We start from the raw sequence: 22,876 nt of genomic DNA on the forward strand, positions 1-22,876 counted from the left end.
GCAAATAAACATGAAAAAATGTTCAACATCACTGGTCATTCGAGAGATGCAAATGAAAACAACACTGAGATTCCACCTCACCCCAGAAAGAATGGCTGCTATCAAGAAATGAACCAATAACAAATACTGGCAGGGTTGTGCGGAGAAAGGAACCCTTCTCCATTGTTGGTGGGAGTGCAGACTGGTGCAACCACTGTGGAAATCAATATGGAGATACCTCAGAAAACTAGGATTAGGGTGAAGGGAGTGCAGGGGAATGGGGGAAAAATAAGCACCAAGATACATCATGTAAAGATACACGATCCCAACGATGAATGTAACTGTATTGTATACCTAAAATGTACCAATAAACTCAATGGAAAAAAATAGGATTAGATGTCACATTTGATCCAGCTATTCCTCTGCTGGGTATCTTCCCAAAAGAATTAAAACAATCATATCACAGTGATATATGCACACCCATGTTTATAGTGGCACAGTTTGTAAAAGCTAAAGCTTGGAAACAGCCAATTGCCCATCAACTGGAGCCTGGATAAAGAAAATGTGTGCTTTTTTTTTTTTAATGAAATGGACTACTACTCAGACATAAAGAATGAGAAACTAGAGACATTTATAGCTAAATCGATGCACATTGAGGCCATACCGGGTTTTTTTTGTTTTTTTTTTTTTGTGCCAGGGATCGAACTCGGGTTCTTGCACTTGCAAGGCAGGCAGCAGAACCACTGAGCTAAATCCCCGGCCCTGAGGTCATACTCTTAAGTGAAATAAATAGGACACACATGAGTAAATACTGAATAGTTTCTCTGGTGTAACTAGTTTTCTGGAGAAACTAAAAGTGTAAATAAGAATCAAAATGTATAACTGATAATATGAAATAGGAAGAAAAGGTATAAAGGGGTAAGGGAAGTGGGAGAGGTAGGGGAAAGGAAAAAAATGGCAACAAAGTCTTTGTGAATAGGGAGGGGTGGAGGGGTTGAAGGGAGGGCAGGGGAAGGGGGAAAAATAAGAACCAAGAGTATGTAAAGGTGCAACTTTCCAATGATGAATGTCATTATAATGTATACCTAAAATGTACCAATAAAATACAAATTAAAAAAAAAAAGAAATGGGAAAGCTGACCAATGCCAAGGAAAACCAGAGAGAGAAAGGGACCAGGCACAAGAATGTACCTTTCCAGGTTATTTCCACCCCAACCTTACTTCCTCCATCTAGGCCCCACCTCCTAGGACCACATTCAGCTATAAACTCTTCAATTATGAACCCACTGATGATACTAGTATCCTCATAATCTAATCACCTTCCAAAAGCCCCACCCTTGAACACAGGAGCCTTTAGGGGGGCGGTCTTTTTGATCCAAATTCTAACATCAGGGCTTTTGTAAGCTTTTCTTTTCTTTTCTTTTCTTTTGGTACCGGGGATGGAACTCAGGACCTTGTTCTTGCCTGGCAGGCGGTGAAACCACTGAGCAAAATCCCCCGTCCCTTGTGTGCTATTCTTCACTGAAAGAATGATGGATTTCAGAAATGGAACAGAAAAGTGTGCAACTCTTACCAGCCACGTAGATTCAGATATATCAGCTCTTTTGCTCACTACTGACCACAGCAAAGAGGCCATTTATTTGGGAAGAAGAAAAAGGATTTATTGAGTCATCTCTGAGGAGACAGAAGGGTCCATTAGCCTCAGATTACCATCCCCACGTGTACAGGTGGGTAAGGGTGTTTCACAGTAAGGAACAGAGTGGAGAGCGGAGCCCGGAGATACAATGCGGCTCTCCACACCTGCTTTCCCACTTCCAACCATCTTCAGCTCTTTGTCCTCCCAGGAAACCGGGCTCCCGTTGCTCCAGACGCTCCTCCTGGGGCAGCATCTTCACAGTCTGTCACTGCTGTAAGGCTGAGCAGAGGAAGGGGTTCTGGTTGTGAGCTCAGCGGGAGGAAGTTTGGAGAAAAAAGTCTAATTTAAAATTCCATTTTGTACTGCTGGCTACAAAAAGAGCCTGCAGGGTGAGAGAGTAAGGCGCACAGAAAGTGTTTGGGGGTAGAAATAAACTGAGCACATTTGACATTATTTGAGCCTTAAATGATGAGGGTAATTGTAACACTGAATTTAAAAATAATCCACGAGTTTATTGTAATAAAAGGAGAGAAGGCCAGGAAAAGGAAACGCCCCAGGAAATGGCAACTAATAAATGCAGAAGGATTGTACTTCGGTTTCCTCATCTGTCGGGTGTAGATAACTCACAGGGTTGTTCGGCGAGTAAATACGTATAAAGCCTCACAAGCTGGCTGTGGCCAGATCGGACCCTACTACTGCAGGAGTTTTGCTAGGTCCTGAGAGCGCCCAGCGACCACCGATGTGCGGACACCTCCGCACTTCCTAGAGGGGACGCAGCCAGAACCGCGCTAGCCCAGTGCCGCAATGACGTACTTCCGGCCTCTGTGGCACGTCACCCCTGGCGCGGCGGTTGTCAAGGACTGCGGCGGCTGCGGCTCCGGGGAGGCTCAGCGGGCGGCGGTCCGAGTGGGGGCCGAGGGGACCGGCAGCCCACGTCCCGCCCCGCGGCCCTGGTGAACGGCCCTGCCGCGTGTCAGGGTCGGAAAGCGGCTCCCGAGCTCTGGTTCTCCGCTGAGGGCTGGTGCCAGACCCGCAGCCAGGACAGTGCTTCGGTCGCCTGCAGCCTGTCAGTCTGATTCGCGCAGTTTAAAGGCTCCTGCTGTCTGCTGGCATTGTTCTTAAACGAGTATTCCAGGGGCCCAGTGTGCCCGCCAAGCTCTGTTTTAAGCACTTTTCAAGTATTATTTACTTCTGACATTTATGAGGTAAGCCCTATTATGTAGACATTCCCCCAAAGCCCCCGCCTTTTTCTTTAACAGCCAAGAAGAAAATGCGGCCGCGTGACTTGCCCAAGGTCATCAGCTGGCGAAGGACTGCGTTTCCGAGATTCGAACCCAGCGGTTCGCCTGAGTCCTCTTTCTTAAAACCTTTATCGTGCTAACTCTGCTCTTTCTGGGTGAGCTCTGCAGCCCCGACCTGGGGAGTTGCTTCTCTCATCTGAGTCTGGTGCTCCCTCTACTGAGAACGGTAGGCTCCGGTTTAGAAGTCAGGATTTAAGATAAGAGTGTCTGTATCTGAAGACATGAAAATGTGCCAGAGAGTGTCCCAGACCTAATAAAACAGTAGCTTTATTTGCGTACACGATTCCCACTTGCCCACTCATCTTGTTCTTTGGACAATAGGAAGAGATTGTAGTGTTGGTGGTAAGGGAAAGTAGCAACTGTTGATTAAGCCACCACGGTACCAGTATCGCACATCTTCTCATGAAGAGGTTAGTTTGCATGTTGTTGTTCGTTCTACTTTGTGCAGGACGACTCTGTATGCATTACTGTATTTCATTTTGTATTCTCAACAGCTTTGAAAAACGGTTATTGTCCTGATTTCATACATGAGTTTGGGGCTCAAAAAATCAAGTAATGTACCCAAGATCACTGTGTTAGTAAGTCAGAATCTACAACCTGATCTGCCTGTGTTCTCTGCTACCTCACACATACCACCTTGTACTTTTCTCGTGTAAATAGGAAAATTATGGGTTCATATGAGCACTGTTTGTGTGTGAGTGATTGCAACTGCATAGGAAAGTCTGAAAAGATAAAGTCCAGTCTTTATATTTCTGGGGAGTAGAACTAGGTGCAGGAGTTCTATATTTCTTTGTATTCTTTGGATATGAAAAAATGAGAAGTAATACGACAAGGTAGGTTGTGAACTGAGGGCAAATGGGGCTCAAGCAGTTCCTGTTGTAGGAGCTGGAAGGAGAAATAGGCTCGGCTGAAATGGATGGAGAACATATCAGAGGAAATGTTACCAACCTCTTGGTTCTGTCTCCCATCACTTCCCTTTCTGCTTTCTCTGTTCAAGCCACATCGTTGAACTGGGTGTTCCCTGAAGAGCCCAGACATGGAAGAAGTAGGATGGCGCTGGTAATGGACCCATGAGTTTCAGAGAGTAGACCAGAAGAGTTTCACCATTAGACAGCTTAGGGAAAGCAGGCCAAAAAGATCAGAGATTCTTATTCTGAAAACAGTGTAGATGGCCTAATCATGTGGTGCTGGTCAGAAATAGGAATAAAAGCAATAATGAGGGTTATAAATCTGGAGGTGTTGGTGACTATTTTCTTCTGTGCTAGCTTGGCCTTCCTCTTCAAACACCGGCAAGCAACATTGCATAACTCCCAGGAGAATCACTGTCACAAAAGCGCCACCTGCCATAGCTCCTCTGGGATTATCTCACTGTTGGGCTTTTGAAGAGGCTGGAGATGGTGGCTACATTCCCAGATCTATGGATAAAGAAAACGTGGTATTTACACACAATGGAGCACTACTCTGCCATTAAAAAGATAAACTTGAGTCATTTGTAGGAAAAATGGATAGACCTTTGGACTATAATATTTAGTGAAATAAATCAGACATACAAGCTTAAATATCTCATGGTTTCTTTTATATGAGAAACCCAAGTATAAACAAAGAACAAAATAAAAGATAGATAATACCATAAGAAGTAAGGAGATAAATCTTTCTAAAGAGGAAGGGGATCAGGTCATAGAAAGAGGGAGGAATGAGGGGAGGGAAAGGGGAGGAATTAAGATGTGTTATGTATATGTACCAACTCCACACAAGGAATGTAAACATGTACTAATACATAATAAAGAGAATATTTATCTCTAAAAAAAAAAAAAAACCCAGGCATGCCTTTATCTCCCAAAATTTGCTTTGTTCTTTTTGCACAGAACAATCTTTCCCAGTACCCATGTGGCTTGCTCCACACACCTCAGCTGTTATCAGCAAACCCTTCCCTGACTGCCACATGTGAAAAAGCAGTCTCTCTTCCTCCTTACTCTTCGTGCTTTTGCTTTTTTTTCTCTAAAACATTTACCACCACTTGAGTGCAGACTGGTCCAACCACTGTGGAAATCAGTGTGGAGATTTCTCAAAGAACTGAGATGAGAGGTTCCCTTTGACCAAGCTATACCTCTTCTTGGTATCTTCCCAAAAGAATTAAAAGCATCATACCACAGCGATACATGCACACCCATGTTTATAGCAGCACAGTTTGTAATAGCTAAAGCTTGGAAACAGCCCAAATGTCCATCAGCTGATGAGTAGATAAAGATGTGTTCTTTTTTTATACAATGGAGTACTACTCTGCCATAAAGAAGGATAAGCTTCAGACATTTATAGCTAAATGGATGGACCTTGAGACCATACTCTTAAGTAAAATAAATCGGACACACATTTGAATAGTGCATCGTTTCTCTGGTGTGAGAAACTGAATGTGGAAATAAGGACTGAGGTGTATAATGGATGTTGGAAAATGGGAAGAAAGTGTTCAAGTGGGAAGGGGAACAAGGGAGGTGGGAGGGAGCAAGGAAGGAGGCAAGAAAAAAAGTGAAAATAGAAGGAAAAATGGAAACAGCTTTGTATGTAGGGAGGGGAGGGGGCTTGAGGGGGGAATGGAATAAAATAAAATTCATTAAAAAAATAAACGTTTGGGGGTGGGGATTTAGCTCCGCAGCATAGCACTTGCTTGGCAAGCTCAAGGTCCTGAGTTTGATCCCCGGTACCAAAAAAAAAAAAATTGATGACGTCTAGCATTTCCCCATATTTAATTTTACAAACCAAATAAAATAAAATAAGATATCCCTACCAGATTAAAAATGTTTACCACCACTCTACAATATATGTTCAAAAATATGGTGAGTGTCTAAAGTTATTAAATTTATTAAAATCACTAGTTCATACAATTATTTTCTCTTTAGAAAATTTCCTTCATTCATGACCATCATGAATAAGACTGTTCAGGCTGGGAATTTAGCTCAGTTGCACCACCCTGCCTTGCAGGCACAAGGTCCTGAGCTCCATCTCTGGTACCACAAAAAAAAGAAAAAGAAAAAAGCCTGTTCATAACCCTGAAGAGGTCATGGATATTTGCCCCTTTATTAGCAGTAATTTTCTTTTGAAAGAAATAGTCCATTTTCCATCCGCAAAAAGCTTCAAGGAGGAAGTTTCCCAAAAATTAAAGAGAAAGAAAAGCTAAGCTCTACCATTTTACTTTATTTTATTTTTATTTTTTGGAACCAGGGATTGAACTCAGGTCCTTGCGCTTGCCAGGCACAGTGCCACTGAGCTATATCACTGGCCTGAAGTTCTACCATTTTAAAGCATTAGAACTCATTTGCCTTATTTTAACATCTCTAGGCCAAGATCACTGCAGTCAGCAACCTCTGATCATTTGCCGTAGTACTGTAGGTCACTAGGATGTTTGTTTACTCTTTCAACAACATCTATGAGAAGAATAACAGTAATTTGCAATGCTTCAGAGTTTGTTTAGCTGCCAGCTTCTTTGTCTTCTTTATTTGTGATCTCACATCTTTATATCAACCTAAAAAGATTAGCAGTGTTGATTTTAGGATTCCTCTTTCGCAAATCAGGGAGGCAGAGGCTTAAAAACTGAAGCCTGAGCGTGCAATGGGAAGTCCAAGGACTTTCCAGGCTGCAAACGTACATCTCTTTCTCCACACCTCATCTAGCTGGAGGGACTTTGCCCTTCCTCCCCAAATGCATGTTTTCATTCCTCATTCTGGCTTTATATCTGCTTGACTTTAACCTCCACCCTCCATCTTATTTCCTCTTTCTTGTCAACTCTTTTTTTTTTTTTTTGGTACTGGGGATCCAACTCGGAACCTTGCACTTTTGAGGCAGGCATCAGAAGCACTGAGCTAAATCCCTGGCCCTCTTGTCAGTTCTTAGTGTCATGCGTGACACCTGGGCCTTCGTGGAGGTCAGTTTCCTTCCATCCAGCCAAAAACTTACTCCAAGTCTTACATCTTTCCTTTTGAAGAGAAACCCAGATAATGAGAGAGCAACTCGAGATAATCTGAGCTGTTGCATTCAGGATGGTCAAAATGGCACTTTCAATCTGCTGGGGGCATTTTTTTGTCCCGTGTCTGTTTTCCTTCCCATTTCACCTGCAGTCAGTGTTCTGTGTTCACTGTGTGTTCTTCATGAGACAAAGCAACTGGTTGTCACCAGATTTTCTGCATCTTTGTATTTTTTTCCCTGCAAATTATTTTTTAGATCTCAGGATTTCCCGAAGAAAAGATCAAGGGGGAATTATCAAGAACACATTGTTTATTTGAATGGTTAAACCTAAAATGTCCACAGCCTTGGCCTTGCAGACTGCAGAAGCGCAACGAGGACTTGTGGAAGTGAGGGTGAAGGAGGAGGAGTCACCCCATCCCTGCGAGCGACATTCTGGCTGGTCAAGAAAGACCCTTGGAAGCGGGGAGCTCTTCCGTAGACGTTTCAGGCAGTTCTGCTACCGGGAGACCCCGGGGCCCCGGGAGGCGCTGCGTCGGCTCGGCGAGCTCTGCCGCCAGTGGCTGCGGCCGGAGACCCACAGCAAGGAGCAGATCCTGGAGCTGCTGGTGCTGGAGCAGTTCCTGGCCATCCTGCCTGAGGAGCTGCAGGCCTGGGTGCGCGAACAGCATCCAGAAAGTGGGGAGGAGGCAGTGACCGTGCTGGAGAACTTGGAGAGGGAGCTGGATGAGCCAGGAGAGCAGGTGGGAAGATGAGGGAACGGGTTTGCACCTATAGAACAAACATGAGGTTTCAATGCAACGAGAGGAAGGGAAGGAAAAGAATGTCTTTATGCCTAACTTGATCTGCTATATGCTCTTAATCTCTCCGCCTTTGGGTTTTATTTGCTGGCTTCTTGGTTCTTTTCTACCCAGTGACCAGAGGAGCGCTCCTTTCAGTATCCTCTGATACTTCATTCCCAGCTATTCTTTGTTTGCACTAGGACCCAAGCTGTGCTGATGAGCAGGAAGAGGTTGGAAGGGAGAAGGCAGCTCAAAGAGCATCCCAGGTGTCTTCGTGTGGCCAGTCCCAGAGCTTGGAAGAGCAGCTGCAGTGTAACTCGCAAGAGGTGTGCCTGGTGCAGGAGATCGGTGAGCAGTGGCCTCTTCTCGGGAAGCTGCCCCATTCCCTGCCTGTTCACGCACTCACCCATTCATTCAGTGTCTGCTCTGGGCTGTGCTCGGTGTCGGGTGCCGTGGAGACCGTGATAAGCAGAGCAGACCTGGTCCCCGCTCCTGCGAGGTTTACAGCTGAGAGAAGCAGGCAGGCAGACAAGCGCCTTCTCCTAGGGGCCTGGGTAGGACTGATTTAGACTGGGAAAGTGATTTTGCCCCTTTCTTCTCACTTTCCTGATTTTTCTCTTTGGAAAGATCACATTCATGCCATCCTCTTATTATTTCAGGTGGTAAGGCTGGGACTTGGGACGTGGAGTTAGCACCAGAGGAGGAGATTTCTGAAGAGGTAAACTCTCCTGGAGAAGCACCTGAAACACTCAACGGTGCTGCCACTCGGGTGCCTGAATGTGGAGATGCCTGTGACCAGGAGGGCAGACTAGACGGGCGCTGGGTAAGCTCCGCGGCGGAGAGGCCCCACGTCTGTGGGGACTGTGGGAAGAGCTTCACCCAGAACTCCATCCTCGTCGAGCACCAGAGAAGGCACACGGGCGAGAAGCCCTACACGTGTGGAGTGTGCGGGCGGGCCTTCAGCCAGCGGTCGGGCCTGTTCCAGCACCAGAGGCTGCACACCGGGGAGAAGCGCTACCAGTGCCGAGTCTGTGGTAAAGCCTTCAGCCAGAATGCCGGGCTTTTCCACCACCTCCGAATCCACACTGGGGAGAAACCTTACCAGTGCAGCCAGTGCAGTAAGAGTTTTAGTCGCCGCTCTGTCCTCATTAAACATCAGAGAATTCACACCGGAGAGAGACCTTACGAGTGTGAAGAATGTGGCAAGAACTTCATCTACCACTGCAACCTCATCCAGCATCGGAAAGTCCACCCTGTGGCTGAGCCAGCTGGCTCCTTGGAACAGGTAGGGCAAAATATGTGAGGCCAGACCCAGAGGCGGGGTAGCAAGGGTATTGTTTCTTGCTTGGTGCATAAGAGAGCAATCATCATTTCATCCTAGCATAGAAAGTTACAGGGAAAGCCAGTGGAAATGCCCTTATTTTTATGCTGAAATAACAGTGGCCTGTTAAATGCATGTGCCAAGTTCTACATGACCAGTGACATCCACAGCTTTGCAATGCCAATCTTGCTTCTTCCTCACAATATACTTCAGTCTACACACCAATGCGAGAAATTACTGAACGTACTTCAGGAACACACTACTTCATCTTTTAAAAAATTTTTTTTAAATTTAAAATTATATCAAAAGTAATTCACTAAGTATTTACAAATTAATTTAAAAATAGCAGTAAGATTGGTGATGTGAACTGACTTCTTTCCATATACTTAGAATTTGCTTTTTAAACTACAAAGGGCAGCATTTGATCCCTTCCATATAAATGTACAAAACTTCTCCCTATAGCTTTCTAGTAATAACCTTCAGTCAGGCCAAGGAATCAGAGCAGCCATGTTCCTGGGAGCTCAGTGGCTGGTTATGACTAGCAGTGATCATGATTATAAATCTGTGCGGAGACCAAGAAACTTCAACAAAAATCTGATATTTCAGATCTTTGATTTGAAAACTTGGGCTTCTTTGTATTTTTCTTGTGACATATATAATAAAAATTTTGTTTTTGTGTTTTTCTTTATCTTTTTTTCTGTGGTACTAGGGATTGAACTCAGGGCCTTCTGCATGCTAGGCAAATGTTCTACCACAGAGCTGTATCTCCAGCCTGCTTTATTCAGTCTTTTGTTTGGAAGATTTCAAGTATTCCAAGAGTAGAGAGAAGAGTATGATCTGCCTTGCATGTTGATCATTTTTGTCTGCAGTGCTGGAGGTTGAGCCCAGTTCCTAACACGTGCTAGACAATGTGCTCTACCACTGAGCTATACTTCTAGCCTCCTTGATTGCCTTTAGTAGCTTCCACATTTCTTGGCACTCCTGTTATTGATTACCACCAAGATTAAGATTTATTTCCCTTACTCTTAACTGTTTATAAAACTTTTGTGTGCATTTGTATACCAGGTAAGTGCTGTATTACTGAGCTGCACTCCAGCTCTACAAAGCTCTGTACTAGGCCCAGGAGACAATGCAATGGAAACTCTGGGGTAATAGCAGCCTCATGTGAAAGACTAAATACACAGCAGGTAATTTAAGAATAGTAGACTAGCTTGGTGTAGTGGCACATCCTTATAATCCTAGCACTTTGTGAGGCTGAGGCAGGAAGACCACAAGTACAAGCCCAGGCTGGGAAAGTTACTGAGACCATACCTCGAAATAAAAAATTGAAAAAGGGCTTAGAATGTAGTTTGGTGCAAAGGCCCCAGATTCAATTCTCAGTACTTAAAACAAAAAAACATAAAAACAAACTAGCAGAGTCACTGAAGGACCATATAGATAACTTCTGGATGCCCTTATCTGACGGGGAGAGGAGACGGATGGGGGCTCTGGGAAGTTATTGTCTAAAATCATGCAGCCAGTTAAAAGCAGACATGAGACTAGAATCTTGTCTCCTAATTCCTAGTGCCACTCTTTCTGCTGTCACTGGAAGCATTACACCACCAAACAGAAGTTACAAGAATATAGAACATAGAAGATTTTTAAGTCATCGGGAGGGTTTTTTTATAGCTCAACATCTCCCATCTGTGTTTTAATAAATCACACCTGCTCTAATTTACAGTGGGGTTCAGGAACAGTTTTTCCTACTTATTTCTCATTTGAAGCATTGTATCTATTTTTGGAGTAATCATGTATTTCTAACTTTTTACTCTTATCTAGTAGGGCTTTTTTAAAAATAAGAATTTATTATTCACCTGGTTCAAAAATCAAAACAGTATAAAAATGTATCCATCTTTTCCTTTATAGGTATCCATTTTACTAGTTTCTTATGTTTTTTAATGTTTTATGTAAAAGAAAATAAGAATGTATAATCTTATTTCTTCCTTACACAGTGTGTTAATTACTTTTCTCTTGTTGCTGAGACAAAATACCCGACACCCAAAGTTAAAAGGGAAGAGGTTTATTTGGCTCACAGTTCATAGAGGTTTCAGTCCATAATCAGCTGGCTCTGAGGCAGGGATGGCAAAGCATCACAGAGGAGAAACAGCATGGCACACACAGGCCGCAAAGGTAATGAGGGAGTTACCAGCGTCTCTCTGCCCCTTTTATTTTATTCAGACTACTGGCGGACTAGGGTGGTGCCAAACTCATTGCTCACATGGAGTGGTTTAGTAATCCCATGCCCTTAACCCAGCATCACACATTCCAGATTCAATACCTCTGAAAAAGAAAGTCCCACCTCACCTGCATGAGGCTTTGGGAGGTCATCCAAACACAAACGCTAGTGCACAGAAAGATGGCATAGTATTTACACTCTTCTAGGCCTTACTGTTTTCATGAAAGAATATAGTCTTTGGAGATTTCTATATCATAACAGAGAATTTCCTTATTCTTGTCATGAGTGAATAACATTTCATTTGTTGGTGCTGCATAGTTTAACAAATGGTATAGATGGAAAAATCACTATTTAAAAATGTTTCATATTTGGCTACATTCTTCTCCCCAATTTAGTCATAGTCAGATTCTTTCTAATTCAAAACAAACAGCTTTCACATGAGCTAGGAGACAGGGTTTGGGCGATTAAAATTGCATGTAATTCTTCTAGAGAGAAATGGACAAGTAAAAGGTAGTGTTTTTCACCTTAGTATATTTGAGTTTATCATATATTCTTATACCTAGCATTTCAAACTATTTGAGCCATTGCTTGTGACCAGTTGTGAGTATTATTTCTAAAAATCTTAAGTGTCTTCCAGAGAATATTTTATTATATGTTCAGGTTAAACTATTTCCAATAGAAATATGTACAGATTTTAGATTAAAGTTAATGAAAGTGTTTAGGGGTTAAATATGAAGTAAAATAAACTTCTCAAGTAAATAGGTATTTCACAAAATGATACCATCCTGAGTTGATAAAATGTGTTAAAGTAACAATTTCATTACATCAAGTCTTAAAAAGATTTAAAATATGAACAGATTCAGGCTTTTAAAAGACGTGTTTCTGATGGACTGATTTTTTTTATATATATGTGCAACTATTGGATATTTGGTTTGTTTTCTTCTTTTTAAAACCTTTTCTAAGATTCTCGGGCTGGGGATGTAGCTCAGCAGTGCAGCACCTGCCTGGCAAGTGAGAGGCCCTGAGTTTGATTCCCGGTACCAAGCAAAAAAAAAAAAAACCCTCATTTTTCTTAACAGCTAGTAAGATACAAGGAACAGTAAGTGTTATATATGTAGAGAGACAGATGTACCACTTAGAATGCATTGGTGCTTAACGTGATTAAAATGACTGGAAATTTACCAAAATAGCTTCCTTTGATTTCTTACACTAATTGTGCTAATATTTGTATGCTAATTCTTTTATCTAGGATGCACATTCCCCATCTGGGATGAGAAGTAATATTGGACTTAACTGATAGACAATGGCCCATAGACTTCAGCTGCTTCTGTGACTATTTCAGTTCTCCCTGGCTGAAAGTCCTTAGTTGTTGGTCTTTCATATTTTGGAATTTCCCTTACTTCTCTCCTCCTTCTCCCATTCTCAATCCTTTTATTCAATCCTGAAGTGTCTCTAGTCTTGCTGTCCTTTCAGTATTTTTCTGGATCAGTATCCACCCCCTGCTCCTTTTCAGTCTGAAAGAATAGTCAAATTTCTGAGGTTGAACCAGGTATAGCAAATATTGATTGCAATCCAATTAAATATGTTTACTGGTTCTTGTGGCTATCTAGCACCCTCTGAACACTGTTCAGGGCTGTGGATATGTATGTCAAGCAATGATCGGGCCTGGGATGTGGCTCAGTGGTTCTGCCGCCTGCTGTGCAAGCACAAAGACCCGAGTTCGATCCCCGTACCAAAAAATAAATAAATAAAAGTTTAGTACTACCCATGAAGTGACACAGTATTTAAAAAAAAAAAGAAATGATCAGGAATCTTGCAGCCAAAATCTACTGAATGCCTTCAACACTCTCTTTCACTATGATTTTGATTTCAAGGTCAGAACTCCAAAAGTATCAAGTCTCTGTCTACGTTTTCTATATGTGATAAGACTTTTCCTTTAAGACATAGAATTTATAGGGGAAGATTGTTCTATACTTTTCCAAAAAGACAAAAATTTTCTCTGAGAAGATTTTATAATATATATCAAATCAAAGTATTATATGAACTATTTTCTATGGAGGTTTTTTTTTTTTTTACCAGGGATTGAACGTGGGACCTTGCGCTTGCAAGGCAGACGGTGGCACCACTGAGCTAGATCCCCAGCTCGGTGGAGGTATTTTTAAATATATATACCACTCTGCTTCTGTTACTGGATAAATGTTGGGCAGGTAGTTGAGGAAAAGGTATAGCCTCTGCACAAGGACATGGAAAGGGGAGGGAAGTGCTCTGGCAGAGCAGACGATGTGAGGCCATCCCTGTACCAGATAGGCTCAGGAACCAGGACTTACTTTCGTGGCTGGATTGTGGAGCTCCTGCAAGGATGTACAGAAATGGGAGAGGGTCTTAAACACTTTAGGAATGAGTTTAATATTTGTTCAGTAAGAGAATATTAGCTTTAAAAATAAGTTTTTTGTAATTCACACTTGCATGAGAAAAGTAAAGCACAAGGATTTATAGTGATTTTTAATTTTTTATCACGGTTTTTTAAAAATTAAAAACAAAACCAACTACAAAGAGTACTGTGAAATATATGCAGTTTCTTAGACACTTAGACTTGGAGCCTTGAGACAGTTTTAAGCATCTGCAAATGAAAGCAACAACAAAAATGAGATGAGAGAAAAAGAACAAAATATGAAAACATGAAAAGGATCAGACAGAAGACAAAATTGGATGCCAAAAGTCTGGATTAAGCCATCAAATGGCAGCCAAAGAGAAGGAACAATAAACAGATCCAGAGGCAGAGTATGAGTATTCTATCTTTTTCAATACTAGAGATCTCTCAGCTGGTTTGAGTGTCTTAGATGCTATTGTCTTAGGCAATAAAGTAGCATCACTGCCCTTTACTCCTGCTAGTACTTTCTATAAAAAGAATGAGAAGTACTCAGGCTGTACGTTGGGTGCACTCGCAGTTCTCCATGCCCACTGCATGATGAAAGCTATAACTTTCCATGCACACCGCCAAAGAATTAAATGGGCAGTTTGTTTGAAGTGCAGTTTTAAGTTGGGCATGGTGGCACACGCCTGTAGTTGTAGCACTCTGGGACCTGAGGCTGGAGGGCCTCGTGTTTGCGATGAGCCTAGGCCACATAGCAAGACTGCCTCAAAATGAAAGATAACAAAGTAAGGGAGATGGGCATGTAGCTCAGTGCAAAGACCCTAGGTTCAATCCCCAGCATAAAATAAGGGGGAAAATTAAAAACCCAACTTAAACAAGGCAGTTTCCTGGACTCTACCCCAGACTTACTGAATCCATTTCTGAGTCAGGGATCGGGAGATCTGCACTTTAAATGGCATATCAGTGACATATCAGGATAACTTTAATTGATTGTCCAACCTGAGACTAAGTGTAATTACACTCAGACAGTAGTCATAAACCAGGAATATATGATTGTCCTAAAGTCTTTTGCAATAAGGTATATTCTTTCAACTAAGGAGAGAGCAGACAAAGAATGACAAAGAATATAATGTTGACTTATGAAAACTAAGGCAGAGGCCCTCATGTTGCCCCTGATGGAAGCAAGCAGGCCCTCCCTGCCCACATAGCACCCCTGATACAAGTGAGCAGACATCCGCCAACCTCACAGTGCAACCATCCACGAACTCCAAACTGGCTCTACATTTTGCTTCACCCTGGCACAGGGAAGCAGAGGCATCAACTAACTGACCAACCTGATCCTGGACAAGACAATACCTGGAGAGAAAAGGTAAGCCTGGAGGAGACCCAGGGAAAATGCACAAACCTAGACAGCAGCTTCAGGGACACCAGTGTTACCCTCCTAGAGTGACTAGGTGAGAGACAGCCACAGGAGGCCCCTGTGGAGAAGGAATGGGCTAGATATAGGCCCTCTGAGATAAGCTCAGGCTTGGAAGGATGCAGGCCCTGACCTGCGCAAGCAGCAACCAGACCCTGTGAATGTCAATATTAAGTCCAACAACCTACTTGAACCCCTGCCCTGTGATCTACATCCAGAAGAAACCAGAAGGCTGATCACATTTCCTATTTACCATCATGAGCAAGGGTATGCCTTGGCTTGGATGGTAACCGCAGTCTGAAATGAATGGATGGAGGGGCCTCTGGTGCAGGAAAGTCACCGAAAAAATTCATGGCCTCTAAAGCTAGGCTGAGGAATTCATGACTGGCTGGATTGCATGACTGACGACCCTTAAAAGAAACCACTGATTCAAAAACACAGAAGCTTTTCTTGGACTCAGTCTTCTTTAGATTTTTTAATTTTTAATTATTTTTATCTTCATTTGTTTTGGTGGATGTTGGAGTTTTTAAATCGACTTTTTCAGTGTTTTCTTTTTAATTTCTCTCATTCTCTTTACCCCTTTCATACTTTTCCCCCTTGTCTATCTTTCATTTTCTGTATTTTTCTGGGTTTTTTCTTGTTCTTTCCTTTGATGGGAAGAGTAAACATCAATAATTATTCACATCCAGAAGGCACCACTGAAAAGTAGACATTAAAGAGATCTACCTACTAGTAAAAAAACCTTGCCGCTATAATCAACCCACAAGCCTCAATGCAAAACAAAAAATAGAAACATGAGAAGACAAGGCAACAAAATGTCTCCAAGAACTCTCACCTCCCCCAAAGCTCCTCCATCAGGCATAAAAGGAGAGGAAACCAAAACCACACAGCCAAGTTATTTGAAAATATAACAGAGATAACAAAACAGTAAGGTGCTTGGCAAGCGCACGGAAGATAGAAGTAAATAAATAATGGAGCCAATAAAATGATCAGTGACTACAGAAGACACAAAGAGCTAGCAGAGATAAACAAGATGGTGCAAAATATGAATGACCAGCATAGAAAAAAGTAAAAGGTCCAAATAGAAATCCAGAAGATTAAAAATTCTTTTGCAAGTAAGGGTAGCAAAAGTGACCAACATGAGGACCTAAGGTCAGGACTAGAAGACAGACCTGTTGTTGGTGACCAATTTATGAGAGATATCTTAAAAATAACAACCTGAAAAATGGATCCATCAGGTTTTAAATGATGCAAAGAAGACTATGTGATGATAGGCATTGAATACTGTTCATCCCCAATAACACAACCTCAGTCAGAACCAACAGTCACTAAGGCCTTACAGCGATTAACCACTCTACCAAGTGAGTTGGCAGAAAACTCAGGTATTGATTATCCCCTCACCAACTTCCTAGAGCAATGGTTTAGTAAGAAAGTACTAACAGCCATCATTACCTCCCTAAAAATAGTAATTGGGGTTCTCATTCTCATAGTTTGCTGTGTCATTCCCTGTGCTAGGGGGCTGGCTCATCTAAAGACTTCTAGAAACTGCTGTTACCAAACAGTTTTCTTCATCCTATTCAGCTAACATCCTCCTGATGGGGAAACAAAGTGAGTGTTTGCTCGTGGAGTTTGAAGAAAAGAATGAGAATATTTAAAGGGGAGGGAATTGTAGGAAACAGTAAGTGTCTTTTCTATCAAACAAGAGTGTCTCCATAACAACAACAACAAAAAGAGTGTCTCCATGTTGGAGTCTAGCCCATCCTAGACATCCCTTCGTAAACACACTATTACAGAAAATGCCTGCTCAGTTCCAATCCTGGGGACACAGCTACAAACCAAAGACAGTTTATCATGTGTCTCCACATCCCCTTCACTCTGCTCTCCCTTCTCTTCAGCAACCCCTCAGATTCCCCTTGCACAGCCTGAGTTAGCCAATCAGGATAGATTGTGAATGTCCAAACAAGCCAATGGGAAAGAGGTCAGCTATTCCTCTTGCATTAGGGATAAAAAGGGCAGCCCTCCTTTGTCCCGTGTGCCTGCTATCTCATGGTTGATCCCCCTGCAGGAGTAAAATGCCTTGTCAATATAATACCCAACCCAACTCCATCTTGAGTCTCAACACCATTTTGTACCTGTGCTTGGACAAAGTGCTTGTGCTTGGAAAAAGCACCCAAAACCCACATCCTGCTTGGCAGAAAACTGGCTGCAGTTGCAGGATGCTTTGTAGCTCACCTAGTGTGTGAAACTTCCTTGTGCCTCCCACTAACCTGGCACGGTTCTGCTTCTGTAAAATTCCACTTGCTCTCCCTTCAGCCCTCTCCAACTTAAAGCATAATTTAAAAGGAGAAATCAAACCACTTCCCATTGCCGAGAGCCATTTCCAGGCACTAGCCCCCTCTCGGCCACTGCTTTAATAAACAGACTCCAATCTGACACAGTGTGCCGTATCTAGTGTTCTCACTGGTTCATCCATAACAGTCGAGACCTCTTGCCTCATGTCTGAGTGAATTATTCTGGCGCCAACAATTTGCTTCTGAGGGTTTATTTCCAGCAATTTTGGTGCCCACCTTGGGGCCCCAAGCCCATTAGAGTGAGAGGACTCCCATGAAGAGGAGTCTTGTCCTATGGCCTAGTTGCAGTGGCCTCTGGGATGAGAACCCACACCCATGGGCTGAGGACCCCATAAAGACTTCTTGACAATGCACATAGGGCCCAAAGGGAGACAAAGAGGACTGAGTGACAACTTCATGCCCAAAAGACAAGAAAAGTCACGAGGGTGACTGAGTATTGTTTTGGTGGTTGGGTTTTTTTGTCTGTGTCCCAGGACGGCCTCAGGTAAGGTCAGGACAATCTCAGGTGAGTCTGAGATTGGTGAGTCTGGAATAGCCTTGTGTGAGACCAGTGGCTGTGGCTGTGGTCAAGATGATTTCAGGTGAAATCAAAAGTAACTAACAGCAAGATATTGCCATGTATGCCAGAGATTGAGCCTCAGGCTTTGAGACAAACTGAATGGGAAATAAATGTCCCTATTGGTCAGGATAAGTTAGGAAATCAAGGGGCTTGGGGAACAAAAATACCCCCTGATAGTACCTTCAGACTGATGGTAAAGACAGGATGACAACTCACAGTTGAAAAACAAAGAGAAAGCTCAGGTGATAAAATATTATTGTTTCATTTGGCCACAAACCCCAATCCTTGTCCTATCCATCTTCAGGCCAAAGTTCAGATCAGACAAAGAGTGGATATATCAATTTTTTATTGAATTTGTTAATGATAAAGACTGAGGTCTCAGGAGGAGATAGATTACATACTGTGTTGGTGACAAGGTCCAATTGTCCTCTTCCCCTAAAAACTGGGGGACTTAATAAGTAAAAGGATTCATCTCCAGCCCCTCCACAGGACCCTCTGGAGTCCCTGCCCCCAATCTGTAATCCTCAATGCCCCAGGCCAGCTGCTCCACCTCAACAAGAGCCAGAAGCAGCTGAGGAGGAGCCAGTCTCTGGTGTGGCGGCCACAGCCTCACAAGGGGAGGAAGACTGCTTTTATCTTTGGTTCAAGAGAAAATTTACAAGGTGCAAAAATATGTTCAGAATCTTCCATTTACTCAAAGACCAAAGAGGGAGTTCAATCCCTCTTCCCTTAGGGAAAGTTCCCCTGGGCAAGGGAGAACTCGAGTTACAAACCTTAGCTAATTGATGAATTTCCTTTTGGCTTCCAATTTAAGTTGTTATTTTTGTTTAATTAGTACACTTAAAACCTTTCTTATGGATTGTAAAATCTTAAACTGCAATTCCAGTCAAGTTTCTCAAATTTCTCTTTTCTCTGCTTTCTGGGGGATGATAAAAGTATTGATTCAAAGTTACTTGAAAATCTGTTGGCACCAGTCACGTTTAAATTTGTAACAATCTGAGACCAAAGGAGAAAAGAAGGCTTAGCCCAGAGAAAATAGAGGGGATCATAAGTTTACCTCTACTGGTGACCAAACAAGACCTTAAAAAGTTTTTGGGTCTCACTGGATATTGTCCCCTCTGGATTGATTCTTATACTCTAAAAACTAAAAATCTGCTTTCTAAGCTTGTAGTGAAAAGCCCTGATCCCCTATTATGGATTCCTGAGGAAATATAACAATCCAAGGATCTAAAGGGGGTGCTGATGGATGCTTCTGTGTGGGCTCTGCCATCCTTTGAAAACCTCTTTCACCCTTTTATAAATGTGGACGGGGGACAGCCTTGAGAGTCCTTGCATAGGAACACAGAAGGAGCTGCCAGCTGGTGGCCTTCCTCTCATGTCTCTTGGACCCTGCCATCAGAGGATGGCCTGAGTACATCCAGTTGGTAGCTGCCACTGCCCTCCTTACTAAAGAAAGCAAAGAGCCTACCTTTGGGAAAAGGTTAACCATGAGTACCCCACATCAGATATGAGCCATTCTAAATCAAAGGATGAGAAGATGGCTCACTGACTCTCGAATTCTAAAATATGAAGCAATATTGCTAGAAAGAGATGTCTTGACCCTAACCACTGATGAGGTACTGAACCCAGCATCCTTTCTCACTCAAGAAGAGCCCTCAACACTGACTGAACATCGCTGTCTAGATTTAATAGATTACCACACTAAAACTAGACTCGATCTTTGGAGACTCCCACTGGGGAAATTATCTATTTATAGATGGATCTTCCCAAGTCATTCAGAGAAAACGACATAACAGTTATTCAATTATTGATGGGAGAGCTCAGTCAATAGTTAAACCCAGGAAACTCCCAAACACACGGTCAGCCCAGGCTTGTGAGTTTTTGCCCTGAACCAGGACCTAAAATACCTTAAAGGAAAGGAGGGAACAATTTACACAGATTCCGCGTATGCTTTTGGTATGGTTTATACCTTTGGACATTTTGGATGGAACAGGAGCTAACCAAAGACAAGAGTTAGTACATGAAGAATTGATCAAACAGGTACTTGATGGTCTCTAGCTCCCAGAGGAAATAATGGTAGATGTGCCAGGACATCAGAGGGGAACCTCTTTTGAGGCTCGAGAAGATTCCCTGCCAGATGAGGAAATCAAAAGGGTGGCACTGGAGTCCGAGACTCCTGTCTTCCTTCACGCTCCCCTTCCTAAACTGACAGTACAGCGCCTCCCTTGTTCTCTGGAAAGAAGAAAGTTACAGGGCCATGGACTTAGCTCAGTGGCATCCACCTGCCTCAAAAGCGCAAGGTCCTGAGTTCAATCCCTGGTCCAAAAAGAAAAAAAAAATTACAACAATTAGGGGCACAGTTTGATGCTCAGACAAAATGATTTCCTCCAGATGGAAGGGAAATATCCATGCCCTCCTCTACATCAGGGAAGCCATTGGGGTCCCCGTGCTATGTGTGACACAGTTCTAAAGGTTTCTGGGTGCATATGCATCTATACAGTAGCTAAACAGATAATAACAGAAGGTTGTTTAAAATGAGATATAAGCCAAGAGATCAGCAAATGATATTCTGTAAATTACATTTACTACACTAATGGTAAATTCCAGAATGTTTAATATACCTAAGCAACATCTTCAACGAAGAAATAAGATCTTTATTAAGATATAAATCTAATATTTCCTTGAAATTCTTTAACAAAACAAATTCTTCCTGACTCTTAAGTCATAAAAATAAGCCTTAAGAAATAAAATATGTCCTACTGTAGTTGTTTGGCCTGCATAGGTTTATGATGAGTTTTTTTTTTTTTGTACCAGGAATTGAACTTGGGACCTTGTCCTTGTGGAGGCAGCAGCAGAACCACTGAGCTAAAAATCCCCAGCCCTATGACGAGTCTTAACATACAAAAGCTGATTTGTCATCCCCATACTTGCTATTTTCCTCTTTCCAATTTTGATAAACACTGCCTGTTTTCCTCAAAACTTGAGACAAAACAACTTAAGACAAAAACAAGACTTATTCTTGGTCCTTCCTCAGCTGATTTTGGCACTGGACAGGCTCCTAGGGCCAGAAGAGGAAGAGTTATTCATTCCACTTGTCCCTCACAGTGTGTATCCAAACCAGATCACTTCTCCATGATTTTGTCTGCAAGATGTATCTCGGATCCTCCCACCCTTCTGCACCCTGCCGACACTCCTCTGGGCCCAGTGCCACTGTCCTCGTGCTGCCTGTTCCCTTGGCTTCCCAGCTGTTCTGTTGAAGTCTCCTTCTTGCCACTGGATTTTCTGGGTTGCCAGAATGATCTTTTACAAAGTATTGAACACATCACATTCTTCCCTATTTACAAAGCTTCCATAAGCTTCCTACTGCAGTCAGGTGGGATTTCAAACCCTAATATGGTGTTTAGAACCATAGGGTTTGGCCAGCCTCTCCAGTCCAGTTCCTGGTGCTCTTGCACGCTCTGGTTCTCTCTGTTCTTCCCCTTCCCCAGCCTCTATGCTTGGGGAGCTTCACACTTTCTCCTCTGCCTATAATACCCTTTGTTTCACATTCTGCAACTGAGCATCAGCTAGTCACCCAAAAGGTGTCCATTTGGAGACAACTTTCCTAATCTCCCAGTTAAAATTAATTCTCCCTTATGGTTTTTCTCATACCACTTTGTGCATTTTCCATGTCTCTTAATAAAATGTGTAAGCATTCCCTTGTGGTCTTTTTTATTTCAGCGTTTCTCTTGCTACTAGACACTGTGCATAATGCAGTGTCAGAAAATGCAGGGACAGAAAAGACACTTGTTAAAATACTGTCGAGAGTCCCGCGGAACACACCGAATCAGCCCGCTGCAGACAGGCAGGTCTGTGCACGCCCTACCGAGGCCCTGAGTCACGCGGAAGACACCGAATCACCCCAATGCAGACAGGCAGCCACCTGATTCCACATTACAAAGGTACAGAGGACACCAGACCACCAGACCAAGGTACTGAGTCCCACTGTTCCCGGCCCAGACGTAGGGGCTTCTGAGACGTCGTCCCGCTGCTCCTGGTCCAGAGGAAGGGGCTTCCCGGTCACCATCCCTCCCGCTGCTCCCAGCCTAGAGGAAAGGGCTTTTGGGACACCTTCTGTCCCACTGCTCCTGGCCCAGAGGAAGGGGCTTCCAGGCCACCATCCCTCCCACCGCTCCCGGCCCAGAGGGAGGGGCTTCTGAGCCACCATCCTGCTGCTCCTGGTCCAGAGGAAGGGGTTTCCCGGCCACCATCCCTCCGGCTGCTCCCAGCCCACAGGAAAGGGCGTTTGGGCCACCATACCTACCGCTGCTCCTGGCCCCTGTCCCACCTCACCCACCTCAGAGGAGGTAATACGTGCAGGTGCTAACAGCCCCCCACCCCAGTTGAAATGAGAAAACACGTAAATAAGTCTCAAAACCAGACTTCCAGATCACCTACAGCAACCCCAAAGGGAAATGAGATGGAACACTCTGATACTCAACCACCTGGACCCACTGAACTGCCAACAAAAGGGGATCTGGAAAAAATGAAATCAGAAATCATTTCTCAGATAACAAGAGAAATTGTGCCCCTAGTGCAAGACATGATTAATAAATCTAGAGAGGAGCTGAGGAACATGATGGAATCCCAACATAAGAAACAAATGGAATCCATAAAACAGATGCAAATAGATTTCCAGGACATGAAAAACTCCATTGAAAGTCTACACAGCAGAATGAGCCAGTGTGAGGACAGAATTTCAGATATAGAAGATAAGATTGCAATTAGTGACCAGGAAAAGAAAAATTGCTTCAAAATTATAAGGGAACACAAAAAATCAATCCAGCAGCTGCTAGACGATGCAAAAAAGAATAACATAAGACTGATTGGGCTCAATGAAGAAACAGGAGAGAGTGCAGATGACATAAAAAATCTCTTCACAGAAATAATGGCAGAAAACTTCCCAAGCAGGGGAAAAGAGCTTGATATACAGATAAGTGAGGCATATA

The 22,876-nt window shown here is 43.1% G+C and overlaps 1 protein-coding gene across 4 annotated transcripts; it reads left to right on the forward strand.

The window, feature by feature from the left end:
* Positions 1 to 2,440: 2,440 nt before the first annotated feature.
* On the forward strand, positions 2,441 to 22,298 carry Zscan23 (zinc finger and SCAN domain containing 23). 4 transcript variants are annotated; one of them, XM_004847847.3, is made up of 5 exons: positions 2,441 to 2,819; positions 7,128 to 7,612; positions 7,852 to 7,999; positions 8,311 to 8,936; positions 10,537 to 12,374. In XM_004847847.3, exons 2-5 carry the CDS (start codon positions 7,190 to 7,192, stop codon positions 10,603 to 10,605), a joined length of 1,266 nt encoding a protein of 421 aa, XP_004847904.2. In that variant the 5' UTR covers positions 2,441 to 2,819; positions 7,128 to 7,189; the 3' UTR covers positions 10,606 to 12,374. The 4 variants fall into 4 exon arrangements, with proteins under 4 accessions (XP_004847904.2, XP_087037230.1, XP_087037228.1 ...); XM_087181104.1 differs by lacking the exon at positions 10,537 to 12,374 and adding an exon at positions 21,609 to 22,298 and having other exon boundaries at positions 2,448 to 2,819; XM_087181102.1 differs by lacking the exon at positions 10,537 to 12,374 and adding an exon at positions 20,703 to 21,505 and having other exon boundaries at positions 2,448 to 2,819.
* Positions 22,299 to 22,876: the final 578 nt, after the last annotated feature.

Source organism: Heterocephalus glaber, unplaced genomic scaffold, assembly GCF_053883595.1.
Source record: "Heterocephalus glaber isolate CG9 unplaced genomic scaffold, H.glaber_assembly_v1.0 deba00001472, whole genome shotgun sequence".
Lineage (NCBI taxonomy): Eukaryota > Metazoa > Chordata > Mammalia > Rodentia > Bathyergidae > Heterocephalus > Heterocephalus glaber.